Source organism: Notamacropus eugenii, chromosome 1, assembly GCF_028372415.1.
Source record: "Notamacropus eugenii isolate mMacEug1 chromosome 1, mMacEug1.pri_v2, whole genome shotgun sequence".
NCBI classification, from domain to species: domain Eukaryota; kingdom Metazoa; phylum Chordata; class Mammalia; order Diprotodontia; family Macropodidae; genus Notamacropus; species Notamacropus eugenii.
This window is the reverse complement of record NC_092872.1, coordinates 595245820-595262498: the sequence shown is the minus strand read 5'-3', so window position 1 is coordinate 595262498 and position 16679 is coordinate 595245820. Positions and strand designations below refer to the sequence as shown.

Here is a 16679-nt window from a genome sequence, read left to right as displayed (position 1 = left end):
TCAATTTTGTGTTTTGCCAAGTATTATTTAGTTTACCATAAAATAATTTTTTTACCCTTTCAACTTCCTGGGAGCCTATGGTGATATGAAATTTAAAATAGAGTATTGGCAAATGATTTTAAGAAAAATAAACCCTCTGCATGTGCGTACACACACACACACACACACACACACACACACACACACTCTTTTATCATTTTCACTAGAGGTAAATTATGATAGGGTAGGGCCTTGAGCTGGGCAGTGGTGAGGGGTGGTAGGGGTTGGCAATTATAGTCCTCCAGATGGTTGTATATGTGACATCAGTGAAGCCAAAAGGAGCCTATGTGGGGGAAGCGTGATTCCACAGAATACAAACTGTACATGCAGCTCATGGTGTACTTTACGCTAGAGAAAGCAAGAGTGCAATAAGCCTGACCAGAAGCCTTCTATTATCATTAAATAGAAAGTAACTTGGCCAAGTAAAAACGGGGCAAAAGGACTAGATTTTGGTCTCCATTTTTGCAAATTTCTAGCTCTGGGAATTGAGACAAATATCTTAAAGCTTCCAAAGCCTCAGTTTCTCATCTGCAAAATCAGAACAATAATACCTGTTTTTTCTTCATCATAGGACTGTTGTCACAATCAAATGAGATTGTGAGTTTTTTAAAATAATATAAAATATTATCTGAATATAGAAGTGGCATGCCATAGGGTCTGTAGAGCCGGCCTTTAAGCCAAGAAGACCTAGACTCCATTCTTACTTCTAATCAAGACTGACCTCCTGACCTTGCTCAAGTCACTTTTCCTCTGAGTGCCTCCAGTAACTCTCTAAAACTATAAAATCGCAGAGACTGTGTGGCCCTACGCAGGGCAAGGGGATTTCTTTATTACTCATACTCTCCATCAATGAAATCAGAGAAAAAAAGAGATGAGTAACTGTTCTGTACCATCACCCAGCCAATTTGTTAACATGACAATTTAGAGGTTCTGAAGGCTGAAGTACTGCTTCTGCACTGAATTTTTTCCTTGTTGAGCAGGCTAAATAATCAAAACAGTCATTTTAAGTCTAAAGCTTTACAGTCTCCCAATCATATCGGACTTCTCCAAGCTGAGGATGCTTTTCAATAAATGGTGGGCTCTTCAGCTTCTCCGTCTGCTGTGAAAAACAATTACAGGGAAGAAACACCAGACAGAGTAGCAGCAAAGGCAGGGAATACACATGGGGCAGGAGGAGGCGGGGAGAGGGAGGGAGCTTCACTCAGTTCCTAAGACATATGCCTTCCAATATGTAATCCCAGGAAGAAGAACATATTGCAAGATCTTGAGTGTGTCTAAGTCATCAGACACTTGGAGCATTTCTTTTTGCAGTCCTCAGGGGAAAAGATGTAGCTTTCCTCTTCAAATTCATGTGCCTGTTAAGAAATTTCTAGAAGATAATTCTGGTATTTAACTTGCTGATCTTGCCTATTAAAGGAGAGCCAACTCTGATCAAAACCGAACTCTCAGCTATTTGGAGAGAGATGGAAAGTCTAAAAAAAGAAGGGGAAAAAAAAAGAAGTGGGGCAACAAAGCAGGGAAACATATGGGCAAATCTTTGAGTTCATTTCTATTCCTTGGTCTCACGTAGAAGGAGCAGGGGTCAATACGAATACCAGTGCCTTGGTGAATTCAAAGTAAATCTCAAAGATACAACTAGCCATTTGTACGTTATGTCTACACCTCCATAGCAGATTCAAAGTCCAAAGCACAGCCCCTCTTCCTTCCCCTTCTGGCAATATTAATTCCTCTCTTCCATTTTAATGCCAGTTTCTTACCAGTTTGTTGTTTATCATGAAAAATTCTAAACTAAACAAAAAGCCCAGATATCAGTTTGCTTGTGATAATGGAAAATCCTAAACAGGAGATAGTAAGAAAACCTGAGGAAGGAGGTGTTTCAGGAATTCCCTAAGTCTATTTCCTATCCCAGTTGCTATGGCAGCTGTTACTCCCCCAACATCACTAACATATAAGGAGACTAGTCTAAGGTGTGGGAAGGTGCGGTGAGGAACAATCACAGGGGACGGCCAAAGTGACTAAGTTTTGGTGCTGGCACCTTCAGACACATATCCCCTCCATGATGCGTGGTAGGTGCCTCGCACCCTCAGAGTTTGCTCTTCAGCTAACACCCCAAATGAACCAAATTCTGCCTTGACTTCATTTTTAAGTGAAGCAGACCCAGTATTTTATTTTTAACAAAGAAGGAAAGAGAGAAGTGAAACTCAAGGAGAGAAGGTAGCTTAAAATACTTCTTCCCTCTTGGGCATTTCAACAAAAGCCGGAAACACATGGAATTTAATTTCCAATGTACTGCGAGAGCCAAGCCCTGATTTAACACTGGCTGCCTTCCTAGTGGGTTGAAAATGAGACAGATAAATAATCCATTTTCCTTCTTCACCAGCCCTATACCTGAAAGTCATCCACGGAAGGGACGGTTCTATTCGTTGTTCTCCTCTTATGCCACTGTCTGAGGGTGTCTCTGGTCTCTGAGCTCAGCAGGCGAGCTGCTTGTTCCTCCTGGAAATTCTTTATTAAGGAAAGTGCCCCATAGGCACTGGTCAAGTAATAGCCTCCTGTGAAAGATAGCAATGGATGATTTTTCCAAAGAGTCCTTGGTAATGAAATGATTAAAACTTATCTATGATAAAAATATATAAACTGCAATCAAAATGCGCTCCCCCCCACTTCCTCAACAGTTCTCTTTTACTCTTACAGGAGTTTGCTTCATTGAAAACTGCCTAGCAGAATCAATCGTGACCAAACATTTCTAATGGTCACACAAGCTCCTTTTGGAAGTAGAAATAATAACTTACTCACTGGTTGTGGAATCAGATATTCTCAGAGTTGAAAGGGGTTAGAGAAGCCATCTAGTCTAACCTGGACCCAGGGGTGTGGTGGTTAAGTGTTTTAACAACTGCGTCTACAAAAATTTCCAATATAATTTTAAGTTTAATCAGCATTATAATATTTTCTCCATCATATTCTTAAGTCTAGAAATCAACAAAGCAACAAACCAACCCTTGATTTGTGACATCTGCTGATTTCTTTGGCCTAAATGTTCACACTGAAAGAGCCAGCTGAAGCTGGCTTCAGTAGACACCTATCTATACCTGATCTAAGAGTCACAATGACAGGGCTAAGGCCTTCTCTGCACTCTTATCCTTCACAGAGTCTAGCATGATGCTCTGTCTGCTTGCTTCATTGTACTGTATTTTAAGAAGGTATTTAATAAAATATGTGCTAGAGCATGTATAATTGATATATATTGGCTCGTCTTCTCAAGGGATGGGGCAGGGAGAGTAGGCAGGAAGGAGAGAATTTGGAACTCAAAATTTTTGAAAATGAATGTTAAAGTAAAAAATATATAATTGCAAAATATTTAATGAAATAAAAAAAAAATCTTATTCCCCTGAACTAACTTAAGTCTAGACTTCCCTATTCTGGTGATAGCCCCATTATTGTGGTCACCCAGGCTCAAGACCTCAGCTATTTTTAAGGTCTTTCTTTCCTGTTTCCCTCCCCCTCACACCTAATTTGGTCACCAAATCCCAGCAGTTCTGCCTCCAGAAGCTCTCTCAAAGCTATCCTTTCTTTTCTGTTCTCATTTCCCACTACCCTAGTTTGAGCTCTCATGATCTGTTTCTTGACAATGGTCTCCCTGGCTCCATTACTTACAGACTCCAATCCATCCTGCCTATTTCAGATTCATCTTCCTGAAGACACATTGTACTGTCCTGTATAAAACCTCTCTCTAACTCTATCTATACTTTCCAAATGTACCAACCTTCAAAGGTTTGAAGTCAGGGAATTTGGATTCAAATTCCAGCTTGACTACTGTCTGCTACCTTCATGACCTTTGGTAAGCTACTTAACCTTTCTGGGTCCATTCCCTCATTTCTAAAATGAAGGGCTTGGATGAGATGATCTCTATGGTTTCTTCTAGCTCTAACTTCCCACCTTGTACAGGAAGCCTGTCCAGATTCACCTCAATTCAAGCACCTTCCCTCTGCTGATTATTTCCAGTTTATTTTGTATAGAGCTTGTTTGTGCATAGTGGTTTGCATTTGTCTCCCCCATTAGACTGTGAGCTCCATGAGATCAGGAACTGTCTTCTGCCTTTTCCTAGTGCTCAGCACAGTGCCCAGAGCAAAACAGGTGCTAACTGGTTACTGACTATGTGTCTCTGACCTACAATTCCACTTCTAATATGTTCTATTCCCTTGCATGTACTCGCTGTTCTAGTCACACTGGACCAATTGTCATTCTGTAAGCACTTTCTTGCTTGCTTGTGCCATTCCCTACCTTAGAGTGCTCCTCTTTTCTTCTCTGTCTGCCCATTAAAGTACATCCCCCAAATCCCAGCTGAAATGTCACCTCTTCCATGAAATCATTCCTGATCCTCTGATCTAGAAGTGACTTCTCATTCCTCTTAACTCTTGCAATACTATGCATTTTTTTTCTTATTATATCCTGGCCTGTATCAGTTGAGTTTTTTTTAGGGTTGCCTTGATAGATCACTTTTGTGTAACATTCTAAAATGTATAGCAATTCTGCATGTTGGGTAACATTTTATTTCCACCACTGGGATAAAAGATCTTTGAAGTTGGGGATCCTAACTTATTGCTTTACTCCCCTCCCTAAACTCTAGCATAGTGTCATCTTTAATAAATGCAACAACAGAGCCTGAGCTCCATCTGCTAAAATGACCAGAACAGTGTCCTGCACACAGTAAGTGCTCATGAACAGTGGGTGAAGTGGAAAGGCCACATGGCACAGGCCAAAAAGCTCTAGGAGCCTAGAGGATGAAGAAATGAATGTGGGCTGTAGTAACCAGGAAAGACTGTGGAGAGGGTGGAACCTGAACTAGATCTTGAACTAGACTTAGGGTTTAGGGAAGTCAACAGGGTGGAGAGAAGTTGTTTTTCCCTTAGAAAATGTTTTGTTAAACTTCAAAACTTATATCCAAGGAACAAAGGGGGATAATATAAGAAAAGGAACTAAGTTTAAAAGACTTAAAAACAAAAAAGTTATAATTTCAGCAGAACTACTACCCTGACATTAGAATGTATTTAAAAGGGATTTTTTTCCACATGGTATCTTTTCAATAAAAGTTAAGGCATACTTAATCAGCAGGAAAGAATTGTAGTCTGCTGCCCAACAAGCTAATGAAAGGTTTAGCTTTGCCATACAAAGATTAGGATGAGTAATTCAGGACCAGTGGTCAGCAGCCTTGAGCTCAAGGCTCTATTTTAAAGGAACTCTTGCCGTCTACAGTGGCTTCAACTAACTGCTCCTATACTTTCACCAAAATGAATCAGCCAGGACAAGGCAGGGTAGCAAAAAGGTAGAAAGATAATTAAACGTTACTAGGAGGAAAGATGGGAGAGACAGACCCCAAAGGAACAGGATACACTTTAGTAAAAGCATCCTCTAATTTTCATCTTCTCTTTCCAATTACTTCAACCCCCAATTTGAATACAGAAAAATAAATAAGAGACATGGATGTCCCTAAAAAAGAGAATGGCAATGTCCTTAATGAATTTTTATTTTCTCACACACCACCCCCAACTGCTCAAGAATTTCACTTGACAACAAACATTTTGAAGGCTACCTACTCCATATCCCCTAATTTGGTATTTTATTGTAATAATGAAGTGGCAGAAGGAAATGGAGCCACAAAAATTATTGTGTATTTCTCTTAGTCCCTAAAGACAAATCACATAGCTTTTTCCTGTCCAAAAAGGGAGGGAAGATGAAAACAGTGATCTTCATAATTCGTCCCTGAATTCCTGATTGCAAAGTTACAAGTACTATTTGGGGTTGGGAGAAACAGGTGAAAGCCAGGTCAAGAGGAAGAAAGAGGCTCAGTATTAGCTGGTGGAACAGGAACTGAAGATATTTATTACTACGCCTGAATGGCTGACTTCTGGCTCTCATCCTACTATTAGGGTTAGCAATGGGTGAAGTGAAATAATTAGAAGGAGTAGGAGGGAGGAGTCCCACTGAAACCAAAATCAAAGACTACTCTGAGCTTCAACTGCTTGAATTTGGGGAGAGTGGGAAGGAGCAGGCACATTTTGCAATGAGGACAGATGCTGTTGGCCCTTAAGGGCCTGCTCTATTTTCAGTGGCCCCCAAGTGCTGGTATGATACATTTCCTAGCTACTGTGGAACAATCAATCTCTTTCCTTAACCAACCAAAAGCAAACCTCACTGTTACCAAGAAAAACCTTTTAAAAACCATAGGGACCACTGCATGATTCTGAACAACACATATAGAACTGAAATGGTTAGAGTAGGAAAAGTTACCTATCTGATTTCTGGTCACTTACTAAAGACAATACCAAATCAAGCTTTACTGGTTACAAAACAATGCATTCAGGTTTCAGGAGGTCCCTGTTTTAAACCTTTAAGATACCCCATCAGTGTATAAGTGGAAATCCTATTCTGTCTAGGGAGAGGAGAATATAGGAAGAGAACTGAATGGCCAGGAATATTTCTCCTGGTAGAAATAAGTCATTTACTCTAAAGCAAGGGTTCTTAACCTGGGATATGCGAATGCTTTTTAAAACATTTTTTTCTGATAGCTGTATATCAATATAATTGGTTTGCGTTGTAATTCTATGTATTTTATTTTAGGCATTTAAAAATATTACTGTAAGAAAGTGTATATAGACTTCAGATTACTGAAAAAGTTCCTAACAAAAGATGAAATTAAATACTTGTGCTCTGAAAGATGATCCTAATTTCTTCCTCATATCAAACCCTGTCATTCTCTGATTTTCTGCAGAGTATTTTCCCTTAATACAAAATATAGTAAACCATCATGATTTAAAGAGCACAATCCCAAATGATTTTGTTAACAAGTTTTTACCTTCTCCATGCAACAGTGATGGATCCAACAGCTCCATCATGTACTCAATTTCTGTATCCAGTTCAAGCATGTCACATTGTGCTATTACATAGGTCAACACTGGCAAGAAGTCATCTGCACCATACATCCTCCCTAGTATGGAGAAGGGAGACAAAAAGAAAAATCATTACCAAAGGTCATTTCCCCCTCAAAAAGCATATGATGTGTATTGTTTTTAATAGATTAATGTGCCATTTATGTATATGGTGATGGGTGTTTTGGAAATTCTCTGGGATTATTACACCTACTCACATACCCACTCACATATCCCCCAACACACAGACACACAGACACACTAGTCTATATTCTTATCAGCTACTATTGCAATCCCATACCACAAATTTCATCGTGAGATTCTACAAATGAATTAACATAAAAACATGTGTTTTCCCTCTTCTAGGACTCTCAAATGAAAAGTTTTCTGGACTAACTTAATTCTGTATGATACAAAACATAGCTGAAGGCTCTTTCTGTATATACTATTTCTGTGAACTCTGACATCTTATCACAGTGTCTTGAACACAGTAAGTACTGGATAAATTTGTGTTAAATTGAAGAAGACAAATATTTAGAACTGAAGAGTCGTGTAGATAAACTCCTATATTTTAAAGATGAGGAAACCAAAGCCCAAGGTTACAAAGGTATAAGTAGCAGAATATGGATTTGAACCCACTCTGACTCCAAATACAGTATTCCTTCCAATGCACCAAGATAACTTTATTGATACACTTGATTTGGATAGTAGATATAGATACCTATATAATCTCTAAATATCTTTTCTTTAGAAGATCCCATATTATTATAAAATATTATTAATAACAACTAATACTAGAGAAGCAATTTGGTGTAGTGGATGGAGTGGTTGGTCTAGGAGTCAGGAAGACTTGGCTTCCAATTACACATAGGGCTCTTACTGATTATGTGACCATATGAAAGTCACCTTACCTCTCCAGGCCTGAAATACCTCCTCACAAGTCTTGAGGCTGCTTGTTGGAGTACTGGGTCTGGAGTCAGGAGGAACTGAGTTCCAGATAATTACTATGATCCCAGGCAAGTCAGTTAACCTCTGTTTGCCTTAGCTTTCTCAAACGTAAAATGGTGATAATAGTACCTACCACCCAGGGTTGAGATCCTTTGTAAAGCACTTAACAGTGCTGGCATATAGAGGCCCTTAATAAATACTCATTCTCATCTTTTCTTCTTTCAGTCTACTGACTTATAGATGGGTTATGATTTATGTTCATGGAGATTCTCGAGGATGGCATTTATAAAGTAAGTAATCTCTAAAATGACATTTAATACTTTCAACAACTCCATGTGTTTCACATAATTATTTCCATTTTAAAGATGAGGAAACTAAGGGCCAAGAAATATTATGCTGCTTGCTCAGGGTCACAAAACAAATAGTGACAGAGCCAGAATGCAATCTCTTATTATGTTCTGGCCAAGAATTGCACATTTATGTTTTCTAATGTCATCTGCAGCTTCATTGCTGTCCAATAGTGCTTATGTGCTATTCTGATTAATTTATTGTTATCTCAGTCTCTTGACCCAAGCTCCCAGTGTTACCTTCATCCAACTCTCAGAAGGGTACCTCATATCCTATTTTTCTGAGAAAATGGAGATTATCCATTATAAACTTTCTTATCTCTCCTACTCCATGCCACAAAACCTGTTTATATCTTCACCCCTCCACCCATCCTTCGCTCCATTTTTAGAGGAAAGGGTGGCCCTTCTCCTAGGTAAGGGTAAACCTTCTCTACCTGTGTACCTTCTTCCTGTTACTCTCTAAAATACTTACATTTACTTATCTTCACTTTTCCCCTTTATACCACCTCCTTCCCCATTACCTAAACACATGCCCAGTTCTTTTCTTTACAAAAAAAAAAAAAGATAAAAAATCATAAACCTTCACCTGCCTTCACTATTCCCTCAAAACATGGTCCTATGCCTTTCACTGACAAATTATTGGAGTACTCTATACTCATTGCTTCTGTTTCCTTATAACCAACTTACTTCTCATACTGTGCAACCTAGCTTCTGACTCTACTAATTTACTGCAGTTGGTCTCCCCAAGTTACCCATGTTTTAACTGTTAAACTTAATAACCCTTTTCTTAGTCCTCATCATTTCTGTGGATTTTTCATAGTACTGCTCTTACTTTTCTTCCTGTATACTCTTTCCTTGACTTTCATGATATGAATTTTCTTCTTTTTCTAATTTTCTTCATACCAGACTGACTAATTTGTGTCAGTCTCCTTTACTAGAGCATCGTTCATCTACTATCTCATAAGTGTGTATGCCCCCTAAGCTCAGTTCTCTATTCTTTTCTGTACATTATCTCTCCTGATGATGACATCTTCCCTGATGGATTCAATTTTCGTATTTGTGCAGGTGGCTCCCAAATCTACATATCTATCCCTAATACATCTACTGAACTCTAATTCTACAGTGCTAACTGCCTGCTGGACATCCATGCCTAGGTGTCCTATCAGCCTTCCCACACTAAACATGTCTTAAAATAGACTTATTCCCTCCCACCCCAACCTCATCTCCTTTCAAACCACTATCACTCCAGGGATATAGATTTGTAACCTTGGAACAACCTCTTTCTCTCATTCCCCATATCCAGTCATTTGCCAAATCTTTCCCATTCTGCCTCCAACTATTCACTTCTTTTTCCTTACTCATTTCCGAGGCTATCACCTTAGTTTAGGTCCATATCACCCCTTGCCTGGTCCCCTAATTTCATTCATCCTTCTCTCCATTACACCTTCCAAGTTGTTAAGTCTTCCTAAGTCTGACCATGTCATGGCCTCTGCTAAAACCAAACCAAACTCTTAAATGCTTCTGTATTGCCTACAGTGTCAAATGCACATTCCTCAGACTGTGTTTTAGATTCTCAATAATCTGAATAGAACCATTTCCAGTTTTATTATTTCCTTCTATCAACCAAACTGGACTATCAGCACAAACTTAACATCCTATCTCCTACCTCCATGAATTCACATAACTAGTCTCCATGCCTAAACTACACTATTTCTTTGTCAAACTGAGCTGCTGAATCTCCACAATTAAGAAACCTCTTCTTCCTTAAAGGCTGAGCTCAAGCGCCAGCTTTTCCATGAAGCTATCCCTAATACACCTGAATGAAGTCACCTTGTAATATACTTCTCATATGCATGCTTCCGAATTGTTAGAGCATCCTTCTAATACAGTCCATGGATGTCCCCTATTCCTTCTGCTTAAAGCAACTTAACTATGTAGAAGTTTATAATGATATTTATAATGATATTATGTATGTAAATCAGGGATCCATTGCTTTGTTCTTCTTTACTAATAAGTAAAATGAAGTGTGTCTATTTCTAGGCCCGATGTAAGCAATGTTGGAAAAATCTTCATTTGCCCATTTCCCAACTTTGTAATTCATAGACAATATCTAGTTATTCTGCCACAAGAGAATTAACCAAGAAACAGATGTTTCAGGTACATATCCCTAAGTTCATTATTTCCTATGAAATATATTTGTAGTTCATTTCTTTGAATACTGAGATACACGATTTTGAATAATTAAAACAAATGGTCATTTGACAAAACATTTTACTAAGGCACATTTTGGAAATAATCTAGCTTTGATCTATTATAGTCCTCACCTGAGTTATTCTCCATGACTGTATAAATTAGTTTACAGACTCTCAGCAGCAGCATGACTTTCTTTTCAGGTGAATACATCTTCTGCATAGTCATGAATTTGACTTTGATCTTTTCGACATCCACAAAATCTGGAGTTGGGGCAAACACACCTAGGTCCTGAGGGCTCCTCTGTCGTACCAGCTGCAGGTTCTCTTTTAACTGTTTCCATGAACCATCAGCAGTATGGAAATCCTTTAGCATGGCTTCAACATGGCTCTTCAAAGGTTTCAGAATACACTTGTGCATGGCCTTCTCCAGCACGACATCTGCAGGAAAAAAAAATGCAGAGAAGATCAGCTTCACAGTCTCAAAAAGGAAGAGATGCCACTGTAGGACTCTAGCAAGGAAAGCTGAAACTTTTTTCCATTAATAGGTAGAACTAAACATTCTCACACAGTATTTGTTAATAAAGTAAATGTTTTTAAGTAAATACATTCTAAACGTATTCTTTTTTGTGGGGTTACATGGTGGGATTCCTGACTCCAGTGCCAGTACTCTATTTACTGTGTCACCTCTAAATGTATTTTCAGAGTGAAATGAAAGATGGAAAATACATGCATTTAAAACTTGGATTATACTGGACACTTTTGGGATATATTCTGTTTATAGCCAGTAAGTCCCTGAAAGCAAAAGAGATGATACATTTTTGTTCTCTGTATCATTTTAGAGTTCATGAATATCTCACATAAGACCTTTTCATAATCTCATTAATGCAGTATAACCATACCTACTATTAAGAGTATAAAAACCATATGGTACTGTTTGGACAATCATCCATTTATAACATTGGTCCTTTGGAAATATCTGTTACCTATAATGTTGTTTTACCTAATGCTGTTTCCATGAAACCATTTAACAACATCAGAGAGAGTATGACCATAAAACAGCTCTCTCACTCAGGCAACAGAATGATAATTCTAAAAACATAGTAGGTTTTATATAAAATGCTTATTCCCTTCCCCTACCTCATCCCACCCCAAGTCCCTGGACTCCAAATCTAGCCGTCTTTCTACTATACCATGTGGCCTTCTTAGAGTCTGATTTATATAATTTAAGGAGTTTTAAGTTATAATATTCTATTTTCAACTTGATTCCCCAAGAACAAATTTGTGCCCCAGGCCACAGTATATAAGCCAATAGTATTAATATGAATTATACCCACAAGATCACATGTGACCGTTCTAGCTAGTAACTCTACCACTCGAGAAAGGAAATGGACTAGAAGCTCTGGCTAAGATGTCCAGAGTATCTGTGCTGCTATTCAACTGGCCTCAGCTTTTTGTAAATCCCGTTCCTCAATAAAGTTTGAAGGCAAATGTATTTTATTTTGAAAGTCAGCTTGTTCTTATCTTTCTGGGAATAGCTATTGAAAAATCATAAGCCCCCATATTTGTGAAAGACTAAAAACCATTTTCAAAAATCAGATTTAAAATAATTTGACTGTATTTATTGGACAGTATTAGAAAATAATTTGTTTTTGCTTCAGGAAATGTGAATTTTATCATTTTTGTGGGGAGGGGGGAAAGAAAAACAGATAAGACCACATGAAAATGATGAGAATAATGTTTTTCTCAAATTCTTTCCTCTTGAAAGCACAAAGCCTCACACTTTGATTTTTTCTTATCTCCAGTATCCTGACACCAACATTTGCATTCTGTCAGCGTATTTCAGCCCCCAAAAGGCTCCTTGGCCAAAGTTGTTTGAGGAAATTCTAAACTAACAGAGATGGGACCTAATCAATAGGACTGATAAAGAGATTATAGATAAGGTTTTGTGAAATTGAAACTAACTGACCACAAGGCTAATTTAGGAAACTGCCTCAAAACTTAAGATATTGACCACGGTTATTACTTTTTACTTTTTTAACTTAAGCTCTAGTCTTCTTTGGGTCTCCTGCTTACACTAAGAACATAGTTATTCTTTTCTCCTCCCAGTCTCAGAGGATACCCAACTTGAGAAAAGTACGTCTTTATATTGTAAATCCTAGTGTTTGACATTAAAGATAATCAGTTATAATTTTTTTTTAAAGCCCAAACATTCCTTCTGACTTCCCCTTCCCCCAGTCTGCCCTCTTTTCTATCACACCCCTCCCTTCCCTTATTCCCATCTTCTCTCTTTTCTTGTAGGGCAAGATAGATGTCTATACCGCATTACCTGTATTTCTTATTTCCCAGTTATACGCAAGAACAATTCTCAATACACATTCCTAAAACTTTGAGTTCCAACTTTTCTCCCTTCCTCTTTCCCCACCCATCCCCACTGAGAAGGCAAGTAATTCAATGTATATGTGTAGCTTTGCAAAAAACTTCCATAACAGTCATGTTGTGTAAGACATATTTCCCTCCATCCTATCCTGCCCTCCCATTTATTCTATTTTCTTACCCTATTTTCAAATTTACTTGACAATAATTATTAACAAAAATCGGAACTGTTTTTTAAGGAAAAAGTCATCATAGGGTTGAATAATAACAATGTCTTCTATAGTTAAAAGAAACTGCTTGTTTGTGGTTTTAACGTTAATTCATTCTCATAATGCTAATCATCACATGTTTGGCATATCCAAAATGTTACAATGAAACTAGTAGTTGTAACTTCACAGATATAAATAGATTAAGTCTACAAAAAAATGAAACAAAAATAATTCACTCTAGTTTCAGATTGACTACACTGCTTCTGTATTAATTATAGCCTTGTTTACTTTCAAAAGGGAATTGAAAATATTTTCATAAATGCTTGAAAAGCAATCTAGTTTCTTGTTCATAGTGCTGCTACATCATTTAGTTGTTTTTCAGTCATATCTAATTCTTTGTGACCCACTTTTGGGGTTTTCCTAGCAATGACAGTGAAGTGGTTTGCCATTTCCTTCTCTAGTTCATTTTACAGATGAGGAAACTAAGGCAACCAGAGTTAAGTAACTTACTCAAGGTCACACAGATAGTAAATAAAGCTGGATTTGAACTCAGATCTTCTATCCATTTACTGCTACAGCCTATACTGAAACACTCTTCCATGATTCTTCAGAATGCACAAGACCCAAAAGACCTACTCTCATATAGTATCCTTCTAGTTCTTTCTTTTCTAGAAATCCCTCTCCTGGATTTTTCTTTTTTTGGGGGGGGGGGAGTTATCTAGCTCCCCACTCTACCAAAATTGGCTGTTTCTTGAAAGATGCTGAACTGCCCTTCGTGAGACCTGTCTCCAAACAAAGGGATCCACATATACCCACATCCACACGTGTGAGTGTGTGTATATAAATATATATGTGATATAGTCACATATATATGTATATATGCCCATACTTATTTATAGGCATAACCATATTTGATCCTCAAAACGATCCTTAAAATAGATGTTGGGGATTGTTATCCCCATTTGACAGATAAAGAGACTCCTAAGTCTGAGAGGTTAGGTTACCTGTCTAGGGTCACAAAGCTCATCAGTTTTCTGAGGTGCGATTTGAATGCCTTTCTACCTAACTCCCAAGTCCAACCCTTGATGTATGAAACCAAGTTGCTTCCTACTGTGCACTAAGATGAAGTATATCTTTTCTCAGATAATCATTGTGGAAACTCCTGTAGTTGTGCAGGCCCCTTTAATCATACTCTCTTGCAACTTCCCAGACAAAATTATAATAAAGGTAGGTGTGCACATGTGGGGGCATACATATAATTTTCCTTCTTATCTCCTTTCTGTGCTTGAGGTATAACTATAAAGTAATGAGACTGACAGTCATAGGTCTTATTGCCTCAAGGGATTTGTCTCATTACATTAGTCACCCCAGAAGTTCCAGAACACAAGGGTTCCGTCTGTACTTTCTGCATTTCACAGTCAGTGCACGATGAGCATCCACTAAGGAAGGACACACGTCTTATTAAACATGTTCCATTTGCAGACCTTCATCATCTTAGCAAAATGCCTAATGGCCAACTGAAGAGTTTGTCTTTTTCTTCAGATTAAGACCAATGGTCAGAATTCATTAGTATTTTTATATTAGAGAGGAAAAACCCTATGGTATGATATGGATGAGACAAAACTGAGGATCACTCAACACAAATAGGGCCCAAAACCTAATATTTTGGAAACATGATAATGATCCCACAGGAGATCTGAAAATAATGTTATTCATACAATGTGTTCTTTAAATAGATTTTTACTGGCATCTTTGGCTTTATACTGTTTCTATTCTCCTGCCTCTCTCTCCCAGCTCCTCTTAGAAAGCCATCCTTTACAATAACTTAAAAAAAAAGTGAGGAAGATAAAAACAAATCAGCAAGAAAAATCAACATATTGAAAAATCTGCCATATATGCAATGTTCCACACTTTCAGAGAAGGGTGGGGTGAGTTCAAGCTCACATCCACATGTTAATTAGAGCCTGTTAATTTCTTTGTGTGAACAACTGGACTGATTCTGATTGGACATAGGCTGTTTTTGCAAAAGCTAGTGACAGGCAGGTAGGTACAAATGAAAGTCAGAAACTACTCACTCTGATCTAATAAGGGTGCACAGTAAGTTTTCTATGATCTCTCCCCAGCCCCACCCCCACACCATTTAGGAAACATTCCTAGGAGTTAAAACAACCCAAGAGTTAGCTAATGCAAGAGCAGCTCACCTTCTTGTTGAAGGAGTGATACGATTTTATCTGAAGACTTAAAAGAGTCCAGGCTATGTCTCATAATTGACTCAGTTTACACGAAGACTAAATAGGTCTGGATCTCCTAATAACTAGCATTTATATATTACTTTTAAAGTTTACAAGATGCTTTTCAAACATTATCTTATTTCGTCCTCACAACTCTGAGAGGCAGTTGCTATGACTGTCCCTATTTCACAGATAAGGAAATTGAAACAGAGGTTAAATGACTTGCCTAGGGTCACACAGCCATTTAAGTGTCTGAGGCTGGACCTGCACTTGGGTCTTCCTGATTCCAGGTCCAGCACTTTACTGCCCTACCTAGCTGCCTTTGTTCTTTTCTAGGACCTCATATACTTCTAAGCTCTGCCACCCAACTTAATAATCGTTCATAATTAATCAAAAAAATAAATTAAGGATTATTTAAGTAAGAACTATGTCGTAGGCTGTGGGAATACACAGACAAAGAATGAAATAACCCTAGTCACCAAGACTTAATGTACTTACAACAAATACAAACATAATCACCCACACACTCACACTAAATATAAAGTGAACAAAATAAAGGCGAAGCAGTTAAATCCAAGGAAGCTTGGGAGGGAGGGTGCCAGTGGCTGGGGATGGCAGGTGGTGGTGTCAAGAATCAATGATCACAACACAGTCTGAGGAATAATGAGTAGAAAAAATGACAACAAATCTAGAAACACTCCTTGAAAAAACCAACAACCTTTCAGAACAGTGCATCCGTCTTTATTCTGGAGGGGAGATGTGGAGAACTGTAGGTCCTGTCTTACTTAAATGACACATGGGCTAGTTGTGTTGAATTGACCATTTTCTCTTTCTTTTATTATTGTTGTAAGTGATGGGAATGGGAGGGAACATGCTGGGAAATGTAAGTGACGTAAAAACAAGATAACAGAAACAAAAAACGCATGCCCTGTAATGATAAAAGAATAGTTATTTATTAGTAGTACAAGCTAGGCAACATGGAGTGTCTTGTTTGGCTAATAGCTACAAACTCTTACAGTATCCTTTTCTGCTAAGTAGAAATACTTGTTCTTTAAGCAATGTGGCTAAATTGCCTCACAAGAGAAATATATTTTAGAAATTGGATGTAGGGTTAGAATGCTACACAATTTTATATTTTTAGGCATACTTTGTCTTTCAGGTATATGTGTATACAGAGAGATATATCTGTTTATCTCTCTAACACAAAGTTTCCCTCTCTTAGAGGCAAGGCAGTGAGGTAGCACAGTAGATAGACTGCTAGGCCTGGTGTCAGGAAGACCCAAGTTCAAATCTTGTCTTAGACACTTACTAGCTGTGTGACCCGGGATAAGTAATTTAATCAGCCTTTGTTTCCTCAACTATAAAACAGAGACGATGATAATAATAATACCTACCTCCCAAGGTTGTTGTGATG

At 38.1% G+C, this 16679-nt stretch overlaps 1 protein-coding gene and 1 long non-coding RNA gene across 14 annotated transcripts in view; one reads left to right on the top strand and one right to left on the bottom strand.

Annotated features, from left to right (window-relative positions):
• Nucleotides 1-10741, top strand: part of LOC140520572 (uncharacterized) — a 40870-nt gene extending 30129 nt beyond the window's left edge. Inside the window, exons 2-4 of the long non-coding RNA XR_011972575.1 lie at nt 7332-7455; nt 8139-8203; nt 10654-10741. This is a non-coding gene — a long non-coding RNA (uncharacterized lncRNA). The remainder of the gene's footprint in view (nt 1-7331; nt 7456-8138; nt 8204-10653) is intronic.
• RIN2 (Ras and Rab interactor 2) overlaps nt 1-16679 on the bottom strand; it is a 244203-nt gene that overhangs the window by 2796 nt on the left and 224728 nt on the right. For all 13 annotated transcript variants that reach the window (XM_072634569.1, XM_072634565.1, XM_072634562.1 and 10 more), the window contains 3 exons: nt 10585-10890; nt 6893-7024; nt 2428-2591 (listed from right to left, as the gene is read on the bottom strand). In XM_072634569.1, the coding sequence (XP_072490670.1) occupies nt 2428-2591; nt 6893-7024; nt 10585-10890 (602 nt within the window). The remainder of the gene's footprint in view (nt 1-2427; nt 2592-6892; nt 7025-10584; nt 10891-16679) is intronic.